This window comes from Rhinolophus sinicus, chromosome 5 (assembly GCF_057876585.1).
Source record: "Rhinolophus sinicus isolate RSI-liver-muscle chromosome 5, RSI-T2T, whole genome shotgun sequence".
NCBI classification, from domain to species: Eukaryota; Metazoa; Chordata; class Mammalia; order Chiroptera; family Rhinolophidae; genus Rhinolophus; species Rhinolophus sinicus.
In genome coordinates, this window is record NC_142505.1 from 73,996,190 (window position 1) to 74,010,970 (window position 14,781).

General features: G+C 36.6%; 1 protein-coding gene across 3 annotated transcripts in view; it reads left to right on the plus strand.

The window, feature by feature from the left end:
• ADAMTS19 (ADAM metallopeptidase with thrombospondin type 1 motif 19) overlaps positions 1-14,781 on the plus strand; it is a 232,549-nt gene that overhangs the window by 161,116 nt on the left and 56,652 nt on the right. For all 3 annotated transcript variants that reach the window (XM_088798593.1, XM_088798594.1, XM_019756011.3), the window contains one exon: positions 5,880-5,960. In XM_088798593.1, the coding sequence (XP_088654719.1) occupies positions 5,880-5,960 (81 nt within the window). The remainder of the gene's footprint in view (positions 1-5,879; positions 5,961-14,781) is intronic.

Genomic DNA, 14,781 nt, shown 5'->3' on the forward strand with positions numbered 1-14,781 from the left:
GAGTATTCGTCTTCAGGTTTTCAGCTTTCCATTTTCTTTATTTTTTCTAAATGTTTTACTAACTTTGGAGGGAAAAGAAAACAGAGAGTCTTTAGCCGTGTTGCATGGTGGGAACAATAACAGGGGAGTCAGAAGATGGGATGATGTTCCGGGCGTATTAATAGTGGCAAGTCATTCTCTATTCTTTTGTTTCCTCGTCTATAAATATTATTATTCGGGGGATATCAGGAGGAAATGATTATGAATGATCAATACAGTGTAAGTTTTAAAGTGATCCCCAACAAAAAGTAATATTATCTATACTGAAATATAATGACCTACAAATATGCTTTATAGACAGATAATGCTTTATGCTCAGGTCCTCAAGTTCACTGGGAGGAAGCAGACATTACAGTGTTTACATTAGTTTCTTAGCTGGACATCTACCTATTGAACTGTCTTAGTATTTGTGATTATATTTTTATCATCTTTAATATGCCTATATTCCATAAGTCAACTTTTTCCTATTTGAAATTCCTTTCTTGTTCAAATATCAAAAACCCTGAGACTAAACTATGTATTAGTTTAAATACAAAGGACAAGCCACTGATGTTTGAATACTCAAGAAAACAGTTCATTCTAGATAAAAGTCCTTCAGAAAAGAAAATTAGACACGGCCCTCTAAAGTTGAATACAACCTTTTGCTAGCCCCCAGTAGAATAAAAGGTAAGTAAGCTGGAAAATTTTGAAGCCTAAAAGTAACTAAGGCCCAGGGTAAATTGTAGATCAAAATCTCAGTCTCCAAAGCTATGAAAAAGGTGACAGGTCCTACAAGTCAAAATCTGCCAGAACTCAATGAGAAAAGTCATATGTAAGTGTAACAGGCTCTCAGTCTTTCAACTAAGAAGTACAATTGTAATGCAATTATAGTGCAATTATCAGCCTGATTGTGATGGGTAAAGTATTTATGATGCATAAGTTCAAATAAAGACTGAAAGACTAAAGATTGAAAGATACTAGAATTTTTGAAGCGCGTTCTTGTCCAGTTATTTCATATGCATGGAAACAGATCACCGAAGAATACTGGTGCATATTTAGCACTGATATCTTTATTTCATTGTGATAACACTTGATTTTCCCACCAAGCATAGAAAACAGAAATAACCGGTTAACACTCGAGTGATGCTCGTCATTCCGTCGGCAGTTATGTGGATACATTTTTTCCCCAGATTCCTACTCAACCTCCTTTGTTTTTATTGCACCTTAATTTATACTTGTGTTCATTTGTTTGTTTGCTATAGGTAAGTTATACTAATGGCATCTGGTATTTGGAAAATGTCTATGATGCCTAAGATATTGGGAGTGTCAGAGACTAATATTACTTTCTTCCTAAAAGTCCATGCTAGTTTCACACTGCTCACAGGGTAGAGACAACGATTCTTAACTTTGACCATAAAAAAATGTCCTACGTGATGCTGTTTCTACTTGTCTGTCGGCATCCTCTCACACCCAGGTCCCTTTCCTCCTCTAAGCTATGGCCACTAGATTTCTTACAAATGCTCCAACTGTCCATGTGTCCTCCAACACCGTGCTTTTAAAAATATGGTTCTGTTAGCTTCCCCTTAGTTTTGCCTGTTAATTCCTAGACATCACTCAGATCTCAGTTCATATGTCACTTATTCAGTGCGGTGTTCCCGGAACAACCTCCACCTCCTACCACTGACAACTAGTTTGGTGATGCTTACCATGTTTGTATCCATATGGCGTAGCTCCAGGCACATTTGCAATTGAACATTCATTGGTTTTTACTTCCCCACTAGACTCGAAGATCAATGAGGAAAAATTGCATTCTGATTTTTGTTCAGGACCATGTTCTCAGTGGTCAGCATAGTGTGTGATCCAGTAATATGTGTAAATTCAATGGATAATGAAACGTTACACTGAGGACTTTCAAAACCAAAAATCTGCTCAAGTCCTTAATTATATCACGGGCTTCATCTCCTTGTGACTTTCGGAATGTTGTATTCATTTCCCTTGAGACAATTTTATCCTTATAGTTTATGGACTTCCTAAAATATCTTGAAGGAATTGCAGCCTTACATGGTCCAGTTGGCCATGCATGCTGTATATATTGTATGAGTAACACATGTGCAGACACAAGTGGGTGTTTTCTGTCCCTGTGCTCTATTTAGGGTTTGCTCAATCATTTTTGTTGGAGCTAGAAAATAAACTTAAAAGGGTTTTTTTTTTTTTTCTTTTTGTACATTTATCATGTTTTTCATTGTAACTTGCCTAGCCAGGGGATAATTTTTTCAAGGAACTTTTAAAGGTAAATTGTGTATTTGGCCAGTTGTGGAACTATATAGTTACCAGTACGAGGTCTGACAATTAAGTTCGAGAACTTATCCTAGAAAAAGTGCTACATACCTCATTGCTGAATATCACTATGGTTACCTTTGAAGTACTCCCCGTGTACACGAAGAAGAAAATGTGCATAACATGTATTATTCTTAGTATAAGAACACAGCTCTTAGACTCTGTTTGCCACAGCAGTAGGAGAGTCATAGTGTCATGTATTCTGTTCTATAAAATAGTAGCAGTGGGTCATAGCTGAAAGCACATAGTAGAATCAGAGACATCTGAGTTCAAAGCTTGAGTCAGCTTATTACTGACAATACAGCCATGAAAAAGGTTTTTATTTTTACTACCTTTATTTTCTCATCTATTAAATAAGAAATGTAATATATACCTTGGATGTCATCATTATGATCAAATGTAATAATTTATGTAAATAATAATAGTGACTAGCACATAGCAGTTGTTCAAAATGTGGTATTTTTCATTGTAACTACCACGAAAATGATTGTTATCAGCATTTTAAGATGGTTAATAATGGGATTTTTGGTTATAAGATAAGATAGGATGTTCCTATGTACAAAGCAAACTGTCATAATGTGAGGATAAAATTTATGATATTGACCTTATAGGTTTTATTGCAACTTCTAAACTTGGCAGTAGCCACTCTTACATTCACTTCTTTAAAAAATGCACATTCTCAATTGTGCTAAATGGCTCATTTACTGAAAAATATCTAGCCCCCCAGTCATTGGCTATCTTTCTTCAAATGTCTGCTTAATAATTTTCTTCATCTCTTTCTTCTTTAATTAAATTCAGTTTAATTCACCTATCCTCCAAACCATTCCAATTGAATGATAGAAAATTGCTGTACTGTAACTATAAACTTAGCTATAGCTATTGTCCTAATGTACAGTAGTTTACTGCTAAACTCAAAGAGGAGTTAGCAGTTACTTTTCCCTATCTACTCTTCTTTTCTACATCTCCAAACACTTTGCTGAATTCATTTGCTCAGAGATTAAGTCACCTCTTGATTGTGACATCCAGTCACAATCTCCTTTCTCTTTGATTCTCTACAGCTTATGACACAGTTGACCAATAACTCTTCTTGAGATATTCTAATCCTTTAATTCCATTGTACCAACATAGCCAACTTTCCACCTTCTTGGGATTATTCCTTCTCTGTTCTTTCCTGCTTTGTTTTTAATCTCTCTGTTAATGATTGTCACCAAGGTGGAGTCTCTCAGTTTTTCCCACTTACTTTCATGGCTTAAATGACTGCCTCTGCAAAGATGCCTCCCAAAGGTACTTCAGTAGCCTGACCTTGCTCTGGAGTTCCAGAGAGCTTCCTGGATGTTTTTACTGGTGTGTTACACCATTTTATTAACTACCAATTCCAAAGCTGTGTTTATTGGACTATTACTACAACTTGACTTCCACATTCCTATAAACAATGGCCCCATTCTCACATAATAATAATAATAATAATAATAATAATAATAATAACAATAATAAAACATTATTGTCAATGTTTATTTTCCCACTTTCTATTGGTTCTCAAGTTCAGAATGTTTTTTCCTTCACAGTGCCTTCTGGATTTTCTACCTTAGCCTCCACGGATTTTTACATTAGACGCCCGACACTGTTATTCACAACTACATTGCTGGGCATCCTGCACCTGCTGCCAGACAAAGCCTCTTAAACCAGTATTTAATCAACAAGTTCATTGCTATAGAATGTCCAGTAGCTGCACATTGATAAGTTCAGTGTCCTGGGCATACGTTTAAACTCTCTTCAGTAGAACCATCTTCTTTACATCTTCTTATTCTGTCAGAATTATTTTATTTTTGTGCTACTAAGGATTCCACTTACTTCCTTACTTTTATTTATTATATACAGTGAACACATCATGCGCGTGCACGCGCACACACACACACACACACACACACACACACATCCTATCCGTTCTTCAAAGACAGTTCATCTATTTCCTCCTTTGTGAAGCTTTCCTTGACTGTCTCTCCTCTGAATCATAGTGGTTCTGGCTGATGTCAGCGTTTCTCAAACATGAGTAATGTATATAAACATTTACAAGGGAAAAAGGAAAAATAAATCCCACTTCTGTGAGTTAAAAATAGCAACAAACCTTTTGAGTGGTGATGCGATCAGAGAAGGAGGACAGTTTAAACAACATACTAATATCCTTTAGCAGGGAGGTAACCATAGCATTTTGCATGTGACCTTTTAAACATAATTTTTGAAGTTTTATTTAATATATATATATATATATATATATATATATATATATATATGTATATGTATATGTATATATGTATATAAGGTATTTCTGCCTTGTTTTCCCAATTTGATTATAAACTCATTGAGTGCAAATACTTTCTTACCTTACTTCTGAGGACATATAGGCAGTAAGCATTTGTTTCCATTTCCATTGCTGCCTATTTGTTTATGTAACAAAATGATAATGTTTGTATGGCTTGGTATTAGTAAAAATGGTTAAATTGAATAAGCAGTGTTCGCTAATGGAAATTATGATTGGAAAAGCACATGCCTCTAATTCCAGCCACTGCCACCAGGTGGGGTATATGCCACCTTTTGGTATACACCAAATCATTGCAACAGTTTGAGGAATTTGAATAATTAAGCAGATGACTCTGGGATTAGCTATGGTGCCTTTTTAAAAGTATTTTGAAATTAGGTTTTTATCAGATATATGGAACTACACAGTTATACTAAGAAGAATATTAAATACCATTTCAATGTAATTTTAAAGCGTAACTATTCAGCCAAAAGTAGGCATCTTACTCTATACTATTCTGCACTAAATGAAGTCTTGATTTTGACTTTTTCTGCACATTCTCTCTTCTATCCCACTGTATCTTATTTCACTTCAAGCATTACTTTTCTAAACCTCTGCCGAAAAATCTTGCCTGAGCAACAATGAATTGTGTCTTGTTTCTAGCTGCCTGACACCTTCCTGGGTGACACTAGATTGCTTTGGACTGAGGGAGGGCCTTACACTTAGTTGTCTCCAGCCTATTTCAGAACCCCTGCTTAGTGTCCTCAGGGAGGGCGCAGTCTCTCCTGTCCTATGCTCAGCTACTGCAGGGACCTGATCCCTTCTGGCTGTTTCTCTCCAGCTGCCTGTCCTTCTTCCCCACACTTTCTAACTTAAAGGAGTCCCAGGAGCAAAATCTGAGGTTGTTTGCTGTCGTCCAAAATCCACTGTGTTTCTAACTAGCTGGCCCATTGTGTTTTTTCTTGACTCACAGTTCACAAGGTATCAGTAAGCTTTTCACATAAAACGCAGTTACCTGTTTGTCCTTGATAGTGCTCTGGACTTAACATCTTTCCAAGAAACTTCTCCACTTGAAATTATGACAGCTTTTGTACATAGAATTTGTGTCCCCATAGGTATTGAAATATCATAGAGAAAACCGGAACCAAAAGAAGAAATGACAAGTCAATTAAGAAAAGGGATCGTATAAGAACTCAAGATTTATTTCATATTTTATTGACTCTTGCAGGTTATGTGGAAGTGCTGGTGATACCTCCCGGAGCAAGAAGAATCAAAGTCGTGGAGGAAAAGCCTGCGCACAGCTATTTAGGTAATCTGTGTTACAGACACAGAGACCATCCAACCTGGAGCCCAGCTCCCTGCCCTGAGGCTTCTGTGGTGACGAGGATGTTAACCTGTTTCAATTTCCCAGGAAGCCCCTCTTGTCATATCACGTAGAAATTTCTTTCCTTCTCTCCCAGGGGCTTCCCAGGAGCAAAAGCAATCTGGCTGTCTGTGTGTTTTTGGGGGGGTATGAATTGCTTCCACATGTTAGTGCAAGTTAAAAACAACAACAACAACATTCATTGGATGATTTGGGTGTGCTTTAGTTCATATATATGCATTTATATAAAGTACATTTCATAAATATATTTATATCATATATATGCACATAGTTATGCATATCATTTATATTTATTGCATATGTAAATGCATATACATAGGTGTGTGTATATAAAACAATTACTTTAGAATTAGGAAATCTTGTGGAATTCTTAAAAATATTTCTACATACTAAAAGGACTTAATCTTTTAATGGGAAAAAATGCTCTCTCTTGCCTCACTTCAGGTATACTCCTATGAAGAGAGTATTTTAAATTTTTAATTATTGCTGTGCAAGGAATTGTATCAGCTGTTTTAATTACGCTAATTAAAGATTTTTAAATATATGAAAGAAAATACTAAGTTGTCAAAATACATAGTGCTTTTTCCATTAAAATTTCAAACTAAATCATATGAAATGATCTTTTATTAGTCACAGATAGAGAGAGCTAATGTGATTAGGTCTGACAAAACATTTAATATTCTCCCAGAATTTAAATATTGTATGTATATTATTTTAAAGAAAGCCTTCATGTCTTTTCTTAACAAAAATAATGTCCTCATTATTCTTTCCCAATAGGGAAATACTTTGTACATAGTAAAATCCAATATTACGTGATTGTTTCTACTCTGCAGTATTTAAGATAGTCTACACTTGGATTGAATTATTTTTCTCATTAGGGTTTGCTTTCTAGGAGTAGGAAAATTTGAGGAAAGGGGAAAGTAAAGAAATTCTTTGTCATGTGGCACACTGATTAATTTGTTATTACTAATATTTAAATTTGTATGCTTTTACCTACTATGGATGGTTTTTAAATGCATTTTAAGTGCAAGTAAATCATCCCAGATGTCCAAATTCAGATTAAAGCTCTAATACCCAGTTTTTGGAGACACTGTGCAAACTCTAGACAATTTCAGTACGTTCATTCCCTAGCAGATATTTGGCTATTACACTGGGGAATAAGTTTTCTTTTTTTTCCAAGCTGGAAAGGAACATAGATGTCTCAAATGGAGTTTTCTCAAATTCTTCAAAACTCTCCATTGTACAACGATTTTAAGTAACCTCAAGAATGTGGTTAAATAAACAAGCCAATTGCACAAATGGGAAGTCTCCATGCTCTCTCTAACTCCTTACTTCCCAGGCTCTTTAACCAATCTATTCTCATTTCTGTCTCTTGTCTGTAGCAACTGCCTTTGTCAAGGTCAGCATGTGCCTTCCATATTGGACAATTCAATGGTCACATATTATTTGACCTATAAGTAGCATTCAAAACTGTTGACCTTTCCTCAGTTCATTAAATACTTTCTTCTTTTGGCTTCTAATGCCTGAGGCCTCATTGGATGCCCCTTACTGGTCACTTTTGTAGGGTTTTCAACCTCTGTGTGGTTTCCATACTGTTGGCTGAAGCTGGTCCCTGCTCTCCTCCCTGCTAACTATTTCCCTAGGGAATTGCAGCTAGCCCCATTGCTTTTCCCTGTTTATTTAATGCAAATTATCAAATGTGTTATTTGCACCTCAGAAATAGTAAGTCTCATTCAAAAATTTTATTCCATCCCATGCAGAAATCTCGTCCTCCTTTAGTGTCCCCCATTGCGGTAAATGTCACTGTATTATTATAGTGTCCTGTGACTGCTGTAACAATTACCACAAACTTGGTGGTTTACAAGAGCAGAAGTGTATTTTCTCACAGTTCTGGAGATCATACTCAGTTTTAATGGAGCCAAAATCAAGATGTCTGCAAAGCCATGCTCTCTCTCTGGAGACTCTAGGGGAACACCCATTCCTTGCCTCTTCCAGCTTCTGATGGCTACCAGCCTTCTTTTGCTTGTGACGACACCGTTCCAGTATCTGCTTCCCTAGTGTCGTTGCCTTCTCCTCTTTTTCTGTGTTCAAACCTCCCTCTTCCCACCCCTTCTAAGGGTACATGTTGACTGCATTTCAGGACCACCTGGATAATCCCTCTGTGTCAAGATCCTTAACTTAATCATGTCTACAGAGTTATTTGTTTGTTGTTCGCCATGTAAGGTAGCATTTTAGGTTCCAGGAATTCAGATATGGATCTCTCTCTCTCTCTCTTTTCTTTCCCTTTTTTTTTTTTTTTTACTTAATAACACTTTTTTAAAATTGTGGTAAAAATACACATAAAATTTACCATCTCAACTATGTTAAGTGTCCAGTTCAGTGGCATTGAGTACATTCACCTTGTTGTACAACCGCCACCACTATCATCTCCAGAAGTCTTTTCATCTTGCAAAACTGAAAGTCTTTACCCCTTAAACAGTAACTCCCTGTTCCCCCTCCACCTTTCCGCTGCTAACCACCATTGTATTTTCTATCTGCATGGATTTGACCATTCTACATACCTCATATACATGGGATCATACAGTAACTATCCTTTTGTCACTGACTTGTATCACTTAGGATAATGTCCTCAAGATTTATCCAGGCTATAGCAGTGTCAGAATTTCCTTTCTTCTTGGCTTAATAATGCTCCATCATTTCTATATATCACTTTTTGTTTATCCATTCCTTCATCCAGGGATACTTGGGTTGCTTCTATGTTTAGCTCTTGTCACTAATGTGTCTATGAACATGGATGTACAAATATTTAAGACCCTGATCTTCATTCTTTTGAGCAAATACCCAGAAGTAGAATTGCTGAATCATGTGGTAAGTCTGGTTTTAATTTTTTTGAGACACTGCCACACACCATTTTCCATTCTCATCAATAGTGTGCAAGGGTTCCAGTTTCTCTGTATCCTCCCCGACGTTTGTGGGTTTGTTTATTTTAACAGTAGCCATCTTAGTGGGTGTGAGGTGATATTTCAGTGTGGTTTTGATTTGCATTTCCCTAATGATTACGATGTTGAGCATCTTTTTGTGTGCTTGTTGGCCATTTATATATCTTCTTTGGTTAAATGTCTATTCTAGTACTTTGCCCATTTTTCAATTAGGTTGATTAGGTTTTTCATTTTTTTTGTTGATGTGTTTTAGGAGTTCTGTGTATATCTTGGATATTAATCCCTTATCAGATAGATGACTTAGAATATTTTCTCCCTTTCTGTGGCTTTTTATTCTGTTAATAGTGTCTTTTGATGCACAAAAATTTATATATATGCAATTATTTTTAATTTTTCATGAAGTTCAATTTGTCTATTTTTCTTTTATTACCTGTGCCTTTGGTGCCACATCCAAGAAATCACTGCCAGATTCAGTGTCGTGAAGCTCTTGCCTTATGTTTTCTTCTAAGAATTTTATAATTTTAGATCTTACATTTAGATCTTTGATCCATTTTGAGTTAATTTTTCTATATGGTTCAACTTCCTTTTTCTGCATGTGGTTATTCCGTTTTCTTAGCACCAATGGTTGAAAGACTGTCCTTTCTCTACTGAATGATCTCGGCACCCTTGTCAGAAATCATTTGGCCATATATGAGAAAGTTTATTTCTGGGATCTGTATTCTATTCCATTGGTCTATGTGTCTGTTTTTATGCCAGTAGCACACTGTTTTGATTACTGTAGCTTTCTAGTAAGTTTTGAAATCAGGAAGTATGAGTCTCCAGCTTTGTTCCTCTTTTACAAGATTATTTTGGCTATTTTGGGTCACTTGAGATTCCGTATGAATTTTAAAATAGGGTGTTTTTTTTAAATTTCTGCAAAAAATAGGACATTGGGATTTTGATAGGGATTGCATTGAATTTGCAGGTTATTTTTGGATAATGTTGACATCTTAACAGTATCAAGTCTTCCAATCCATGAACCTGGAATGTGTTTCCATTTATGTCTTTAATTTCTTTCAACAATGTTTTTTAATTTTCATTGTATAAGTCTTTTATCTCCTTGGTTAAGTTAATTCTGAAGTATTTTATTCTTTTGGATGCTATAATACTATAAATAGAATTGTTCTCTTAATTTCATTTTCTGATTGTTCATTGTTAATGTATAGAAATGCAACTTCTTTTTGTGTGTTGACTTTATATCCTATTACTTTGCTGAACCCATGTATTAATTCTAACAGAGTTTTTCTTTTTGGTAGACTATTTAGGGTTTTCTACATATAAGATCATATCGGCAAAGAGAAATACTTTTACTTCTTCCTTGGTGATTTGGATGCCTTTTGTCTTCCTGAATTTGGTTTGCTAGTATTTTGTTGAGGAATTTAACATCAATGTTCATAAGGGAAATTGGTCTGTAGTTTTGTTTTTGTTTGTTTGTTTTGTTTTTTGTAGTGTTTTTGTCTAGCTTTGTGTGGGGACAGAGCCAGGAGTGCAGTTTCCAGGCTCTCAGCCTTACGTGGAAAGGTGCTGGCTCAGATAGTAAATGGCCATCAACTGTGATTGGATGGCCATCAGCTGTGGCTAGTTGGCCGTCAGTTGTAACCAGTGAGCCATTGGCCACTAATATAACTGCCATGGCTACGCTACCAGCAAATGGGGGCTAGCAAGAAGATGGTGGCTGAGCTAACAAGAGTGGATTGCAGTTAGCATGGCGGATTGCAGCTAGTAAGTGAGGTTGGTTGGTAGAGAAGTGGATGGCAGGTTGCGGACAGTGTGGCTCTTGCCTCCTGTGTCTCCAACCCAGTCTCCAGCGAGACCATAGTGGTATGACTCCTCTACCTATGGCTCCGTGGGTGTTCCTTTTTGGCCTCACCATGTCCTGCATTCTTATGTGGGGAGCAGGACCAGAGACACTGCCTGACACCCTGCATGACACTTTGGTATCGTGAAAACGCTGGCCTCGTAGAATGAATTAAGAAGTCTTCCTTCCACTTCAATTATTTGGAAAATTTGACGATTGGTGTTGGTTCTTCTTTAAATGTTTGGTAGAATTTATCAACAAAGCCATAAAGTCCAGGGCTTTTTTTTGGGGGGGGGATATTTTTGATTACTGATTCGGTCTGCTTACTAGTTATAGTTATATTTAGGATTTTTGTTTCTTTGTGATTCAGTCTTGGTAGGTTTTCTCTTTTGAGGAATTTGTTCATTTCATTTAGGTTATCCAGTTTGTTAGCATGCAATTGTTCATAATACTTTCTTATAATCCTCTGTATTTCTGTAATATCTGTAATGTTCCCAATTTGATTCCTGATTTTCAGTTGTGTCTTTTTTCCTTCTTAGTCCATCTAGCTACAGGTTTGTCAATTCTGTTGATCTCTTCAAAGACCCAACTTCTGATTTTGTTGATTTTTCTCAATTATTTTTTCATTGTTTATTTCACTTATCCCTGCTCTAGTCTTTATTATTTTGTTCCTTCTCGTAGCTTTGAGTCTAGTTTATTCTTCTAGTCCCTTAAGTTATAATATTAGGTTGGTCAATTTGAGATCTTCCTTCTTTTTTCATGTCAGTGTTTATAGCTATAAATTTCCTCCATATCGCTCCTTTCACTGTGTCCCATCAGTTTTGGGATGTTGTATTTTCATCTCCATTTGTCTCAAGATATTTTCTAATTTCCCTTGTGATTTCTTCTTTGCTCCACTCGTTGTTTATGTTGTTTCATTTCCACAAATTTGTGATTTTCCAGTGTTCTTTCTGTTATTGATTTCTAGCTTCATCCCATTGTGGTCAGAGAAGCATCTTTGTATGATATCTAACTTTTAGGACCTGGATATCTTTGGGAGGAAGACATTATTTATCCTACCACAGTCACTGATTTCTATCCAGTTGTTTATACTCAAGCTAGGAGTTCCCCTTGATAACTCTCTTTACCACTCGAATACAAACGACTCCCTATTTCATTGTCCTGCTTTATTTCCTTTATAGCACTTATCACTCTGAATTTTCTTATTTGTTTACATGCATGCTTTCATATTGTCTATGTCCACTGTTAATTCTTGAAGGCAAGGATCATTTAGTTCAGAGCTATAACTGCAGTAACTGAAACAGAGTCTGGCACACAGGAAATAATGAAGACTTTCTGAGTGAATTTTAATTAAGAAAAGATGATTCACATATGTATAGTGATTAGTATGAGCCAGCGCAGTAAATATAGCCATTAAATAAATCCTCACAACCTCTCTGTGAAGTATGTACTACTAATTTCCCAGTTTTTAAAATCAGATAGTAAAGGAACAGAGAATTTAAGTTTCTTTTCCAAGGTCACATGTAGCCACGCAACAGCTTAACCTTTTGTTTCCTTCTATCTGCCCCCATAGAAAGGAGAGTCTGTAAGACAATCCTTTCAGGGACTTTGTTAAACCTTTGTGTTTGCACCTTATGCCTCCCTGTTTGGTCCCAGAAAGATGACTGGACAGTCAATGACGAGTAAGATTCCTCACGGAAGGAACAACTCAAACCAGACCAGTCATGGGGACCAACAGGAGAACCCACGGGGTTCACAGAGGGGGGCACAGCCCCACCTTCCTCAGGCTAAGGAAAGCCTCAGCCTCTGTGGCTGCATTCCTTCCCAAAACCTGCAAGGGAAGTGATCCAATGAGGTGCTCTCCATCTATTCACATGCATCTAGGTTTTGTCCCTTGGGGAAGTTGAGACTTAGGGTCCAGCTGTCTGCAGGCAAGGGTGATTGACTCCAATTGGTTTTCTATTAAGATGTATGAGATTCACAGATAATGCTAATGCCTTATGTGAATATCAATAAAAGCCACCAGTCGGCTTGATTCTGGGTTCCTCTTTCATGACTGCGAGGCCCCCTGGCCTTCTGAGATTTAACTGCATTAAGTCTCTGTTTCTTTCTTTTTTAAAAAACTTAACCTTAAGCCGCTCCTTTTCCTTCCCTCACTGCCCGTGTTGCACTGGACGCGACAGTCACACATCTAAAAAGCTATGATCCTGGATTTAAACCCAAGCAGTGTGACCATAATATCTGGTTCCTACAGTCTCCCTTTTATTTTTTATTTTTTAATCATCACCTTCCATGCAACACTTGTGATTTTAAAGTATAGTCATACATAAACAAATTTTCCTTGAACTTTCCCCAAATTCCCTCTTTTCCCCCTTTTCTTAACTAATGTGATCAATTGTTGCATAGAATTAGTTCAGCGGAATACAAATCATGAAATGACAGTTTTGTTCTCCAATCACTACCTCCAAGTCTGCCAGATCCTATCCACTTTCCCTGATGCAGCTCTCTAAACATAAATCTCCAATCACTTTTTATTAAAAGGTCATTCAACTTAAAAATGGAATCACATATCTGTGTTAAGTGTCTGGCCTCATTAATGTCAGTTTTCCTTGTGCTTAGTATTAGGCTTAGGCCTAAATTGCCAGGGTCTTTTTCTTGTATAAGGAAATAGCATCAGTGCCCTTAAGTATCCTGAGTACTAGTCTGGAGATTAAATCAAGGTTGAAAATACTAATATGTTACCATGTTTATTTGAGAACCCATTAAGTTTCCTTACTTGCTTAAGTGAGGAAAAAAAAAAGTATTCTGATGAATAGTGGGAGGGTGCAAGAAGGAAGACAGAGATCAGCTGTCTAATCCAATTAAGAGATTAGGAGTGGGGAAAATGCAGAGCCTTCTAGAGACATTGGAGAAGTTAAACTGTTGAAACTTGTTGGAAAATGCATGTGAATATTGATAGAAGATGCAGATTCGAAGATGACTTCTAGGTTTCTGGGAGAAACAACTGGGCAAATAATGATGGCATTTATTGAGATAGGGCCCACGGATGAGGGGCAAATTTAGAAAAAAGAAAGAAATGACCCAGTATTAAAATCCTAGATTTCAAGTGTAGAATACTAGATTTCAAACCTGTGATATGTATTCTCTGCCTAAAGAATGGGAGAGAATACATATTATAAATCACATTTCCTAAAGGCTCCTTTGGGCATTGGAAGGAAGTCATTGAAAAATCTTCATCTGAAAAAGCATTAGCCAAAAGAAAGGAAAAGAGATCATATCCTGGCAAACTGATCATTCTGTAACAAATTAACTTGTCTACATCAAACTATATATTATCTCATAGGAGACATTTAATTTCCTCCCAATCCAGTTACTCTTTTTCATTAATCTCTCTTTGAATTGTATTCCCATATGCAATTATCATCTGCTTTTCTGAAGATCGTGACTTTATTATTTGGTTACTAATTTAATAATTTATCAAAAAGCCTAAAATGGAGAGTGAAGTAGGTCAGATAGATCACATGTAATATCTTTACAAAATCATTATAGCTTATGATTTTTTAAAAATCTAAAAAAGATCATATGGGTCAACTTACCTTGCCTGAAGCTTTGCATACAATCCTCTATGGAAAAACTTCTCAGTAAAAACAATTATAAGTGTTGAGGAAAACACAAAAGGAGGAAAAAAATGCTTTCTAAATTACCCCTGAACTGGAAAGAAATTAAGGAATCCTCACATGCCAAAAACAAAGTGAGAACAGGAAGCCAGAGTATTTAGCTGCCTGAAGCCCCACTTATGCCTAATCCTGGTGACCAGTTTAGGCTTCCAGGGCCCAGGGATACTGTGGTCAGAAAACAAAACCTAAGACCTTTGCAAAGTAGTAACTCTAATAGGAGACCCCTGCATGAAGCAGGACCCCAAAGGGCTACAAGCTCAGTGCAAAGGAGAGATAGAAATGCAATTGCACCT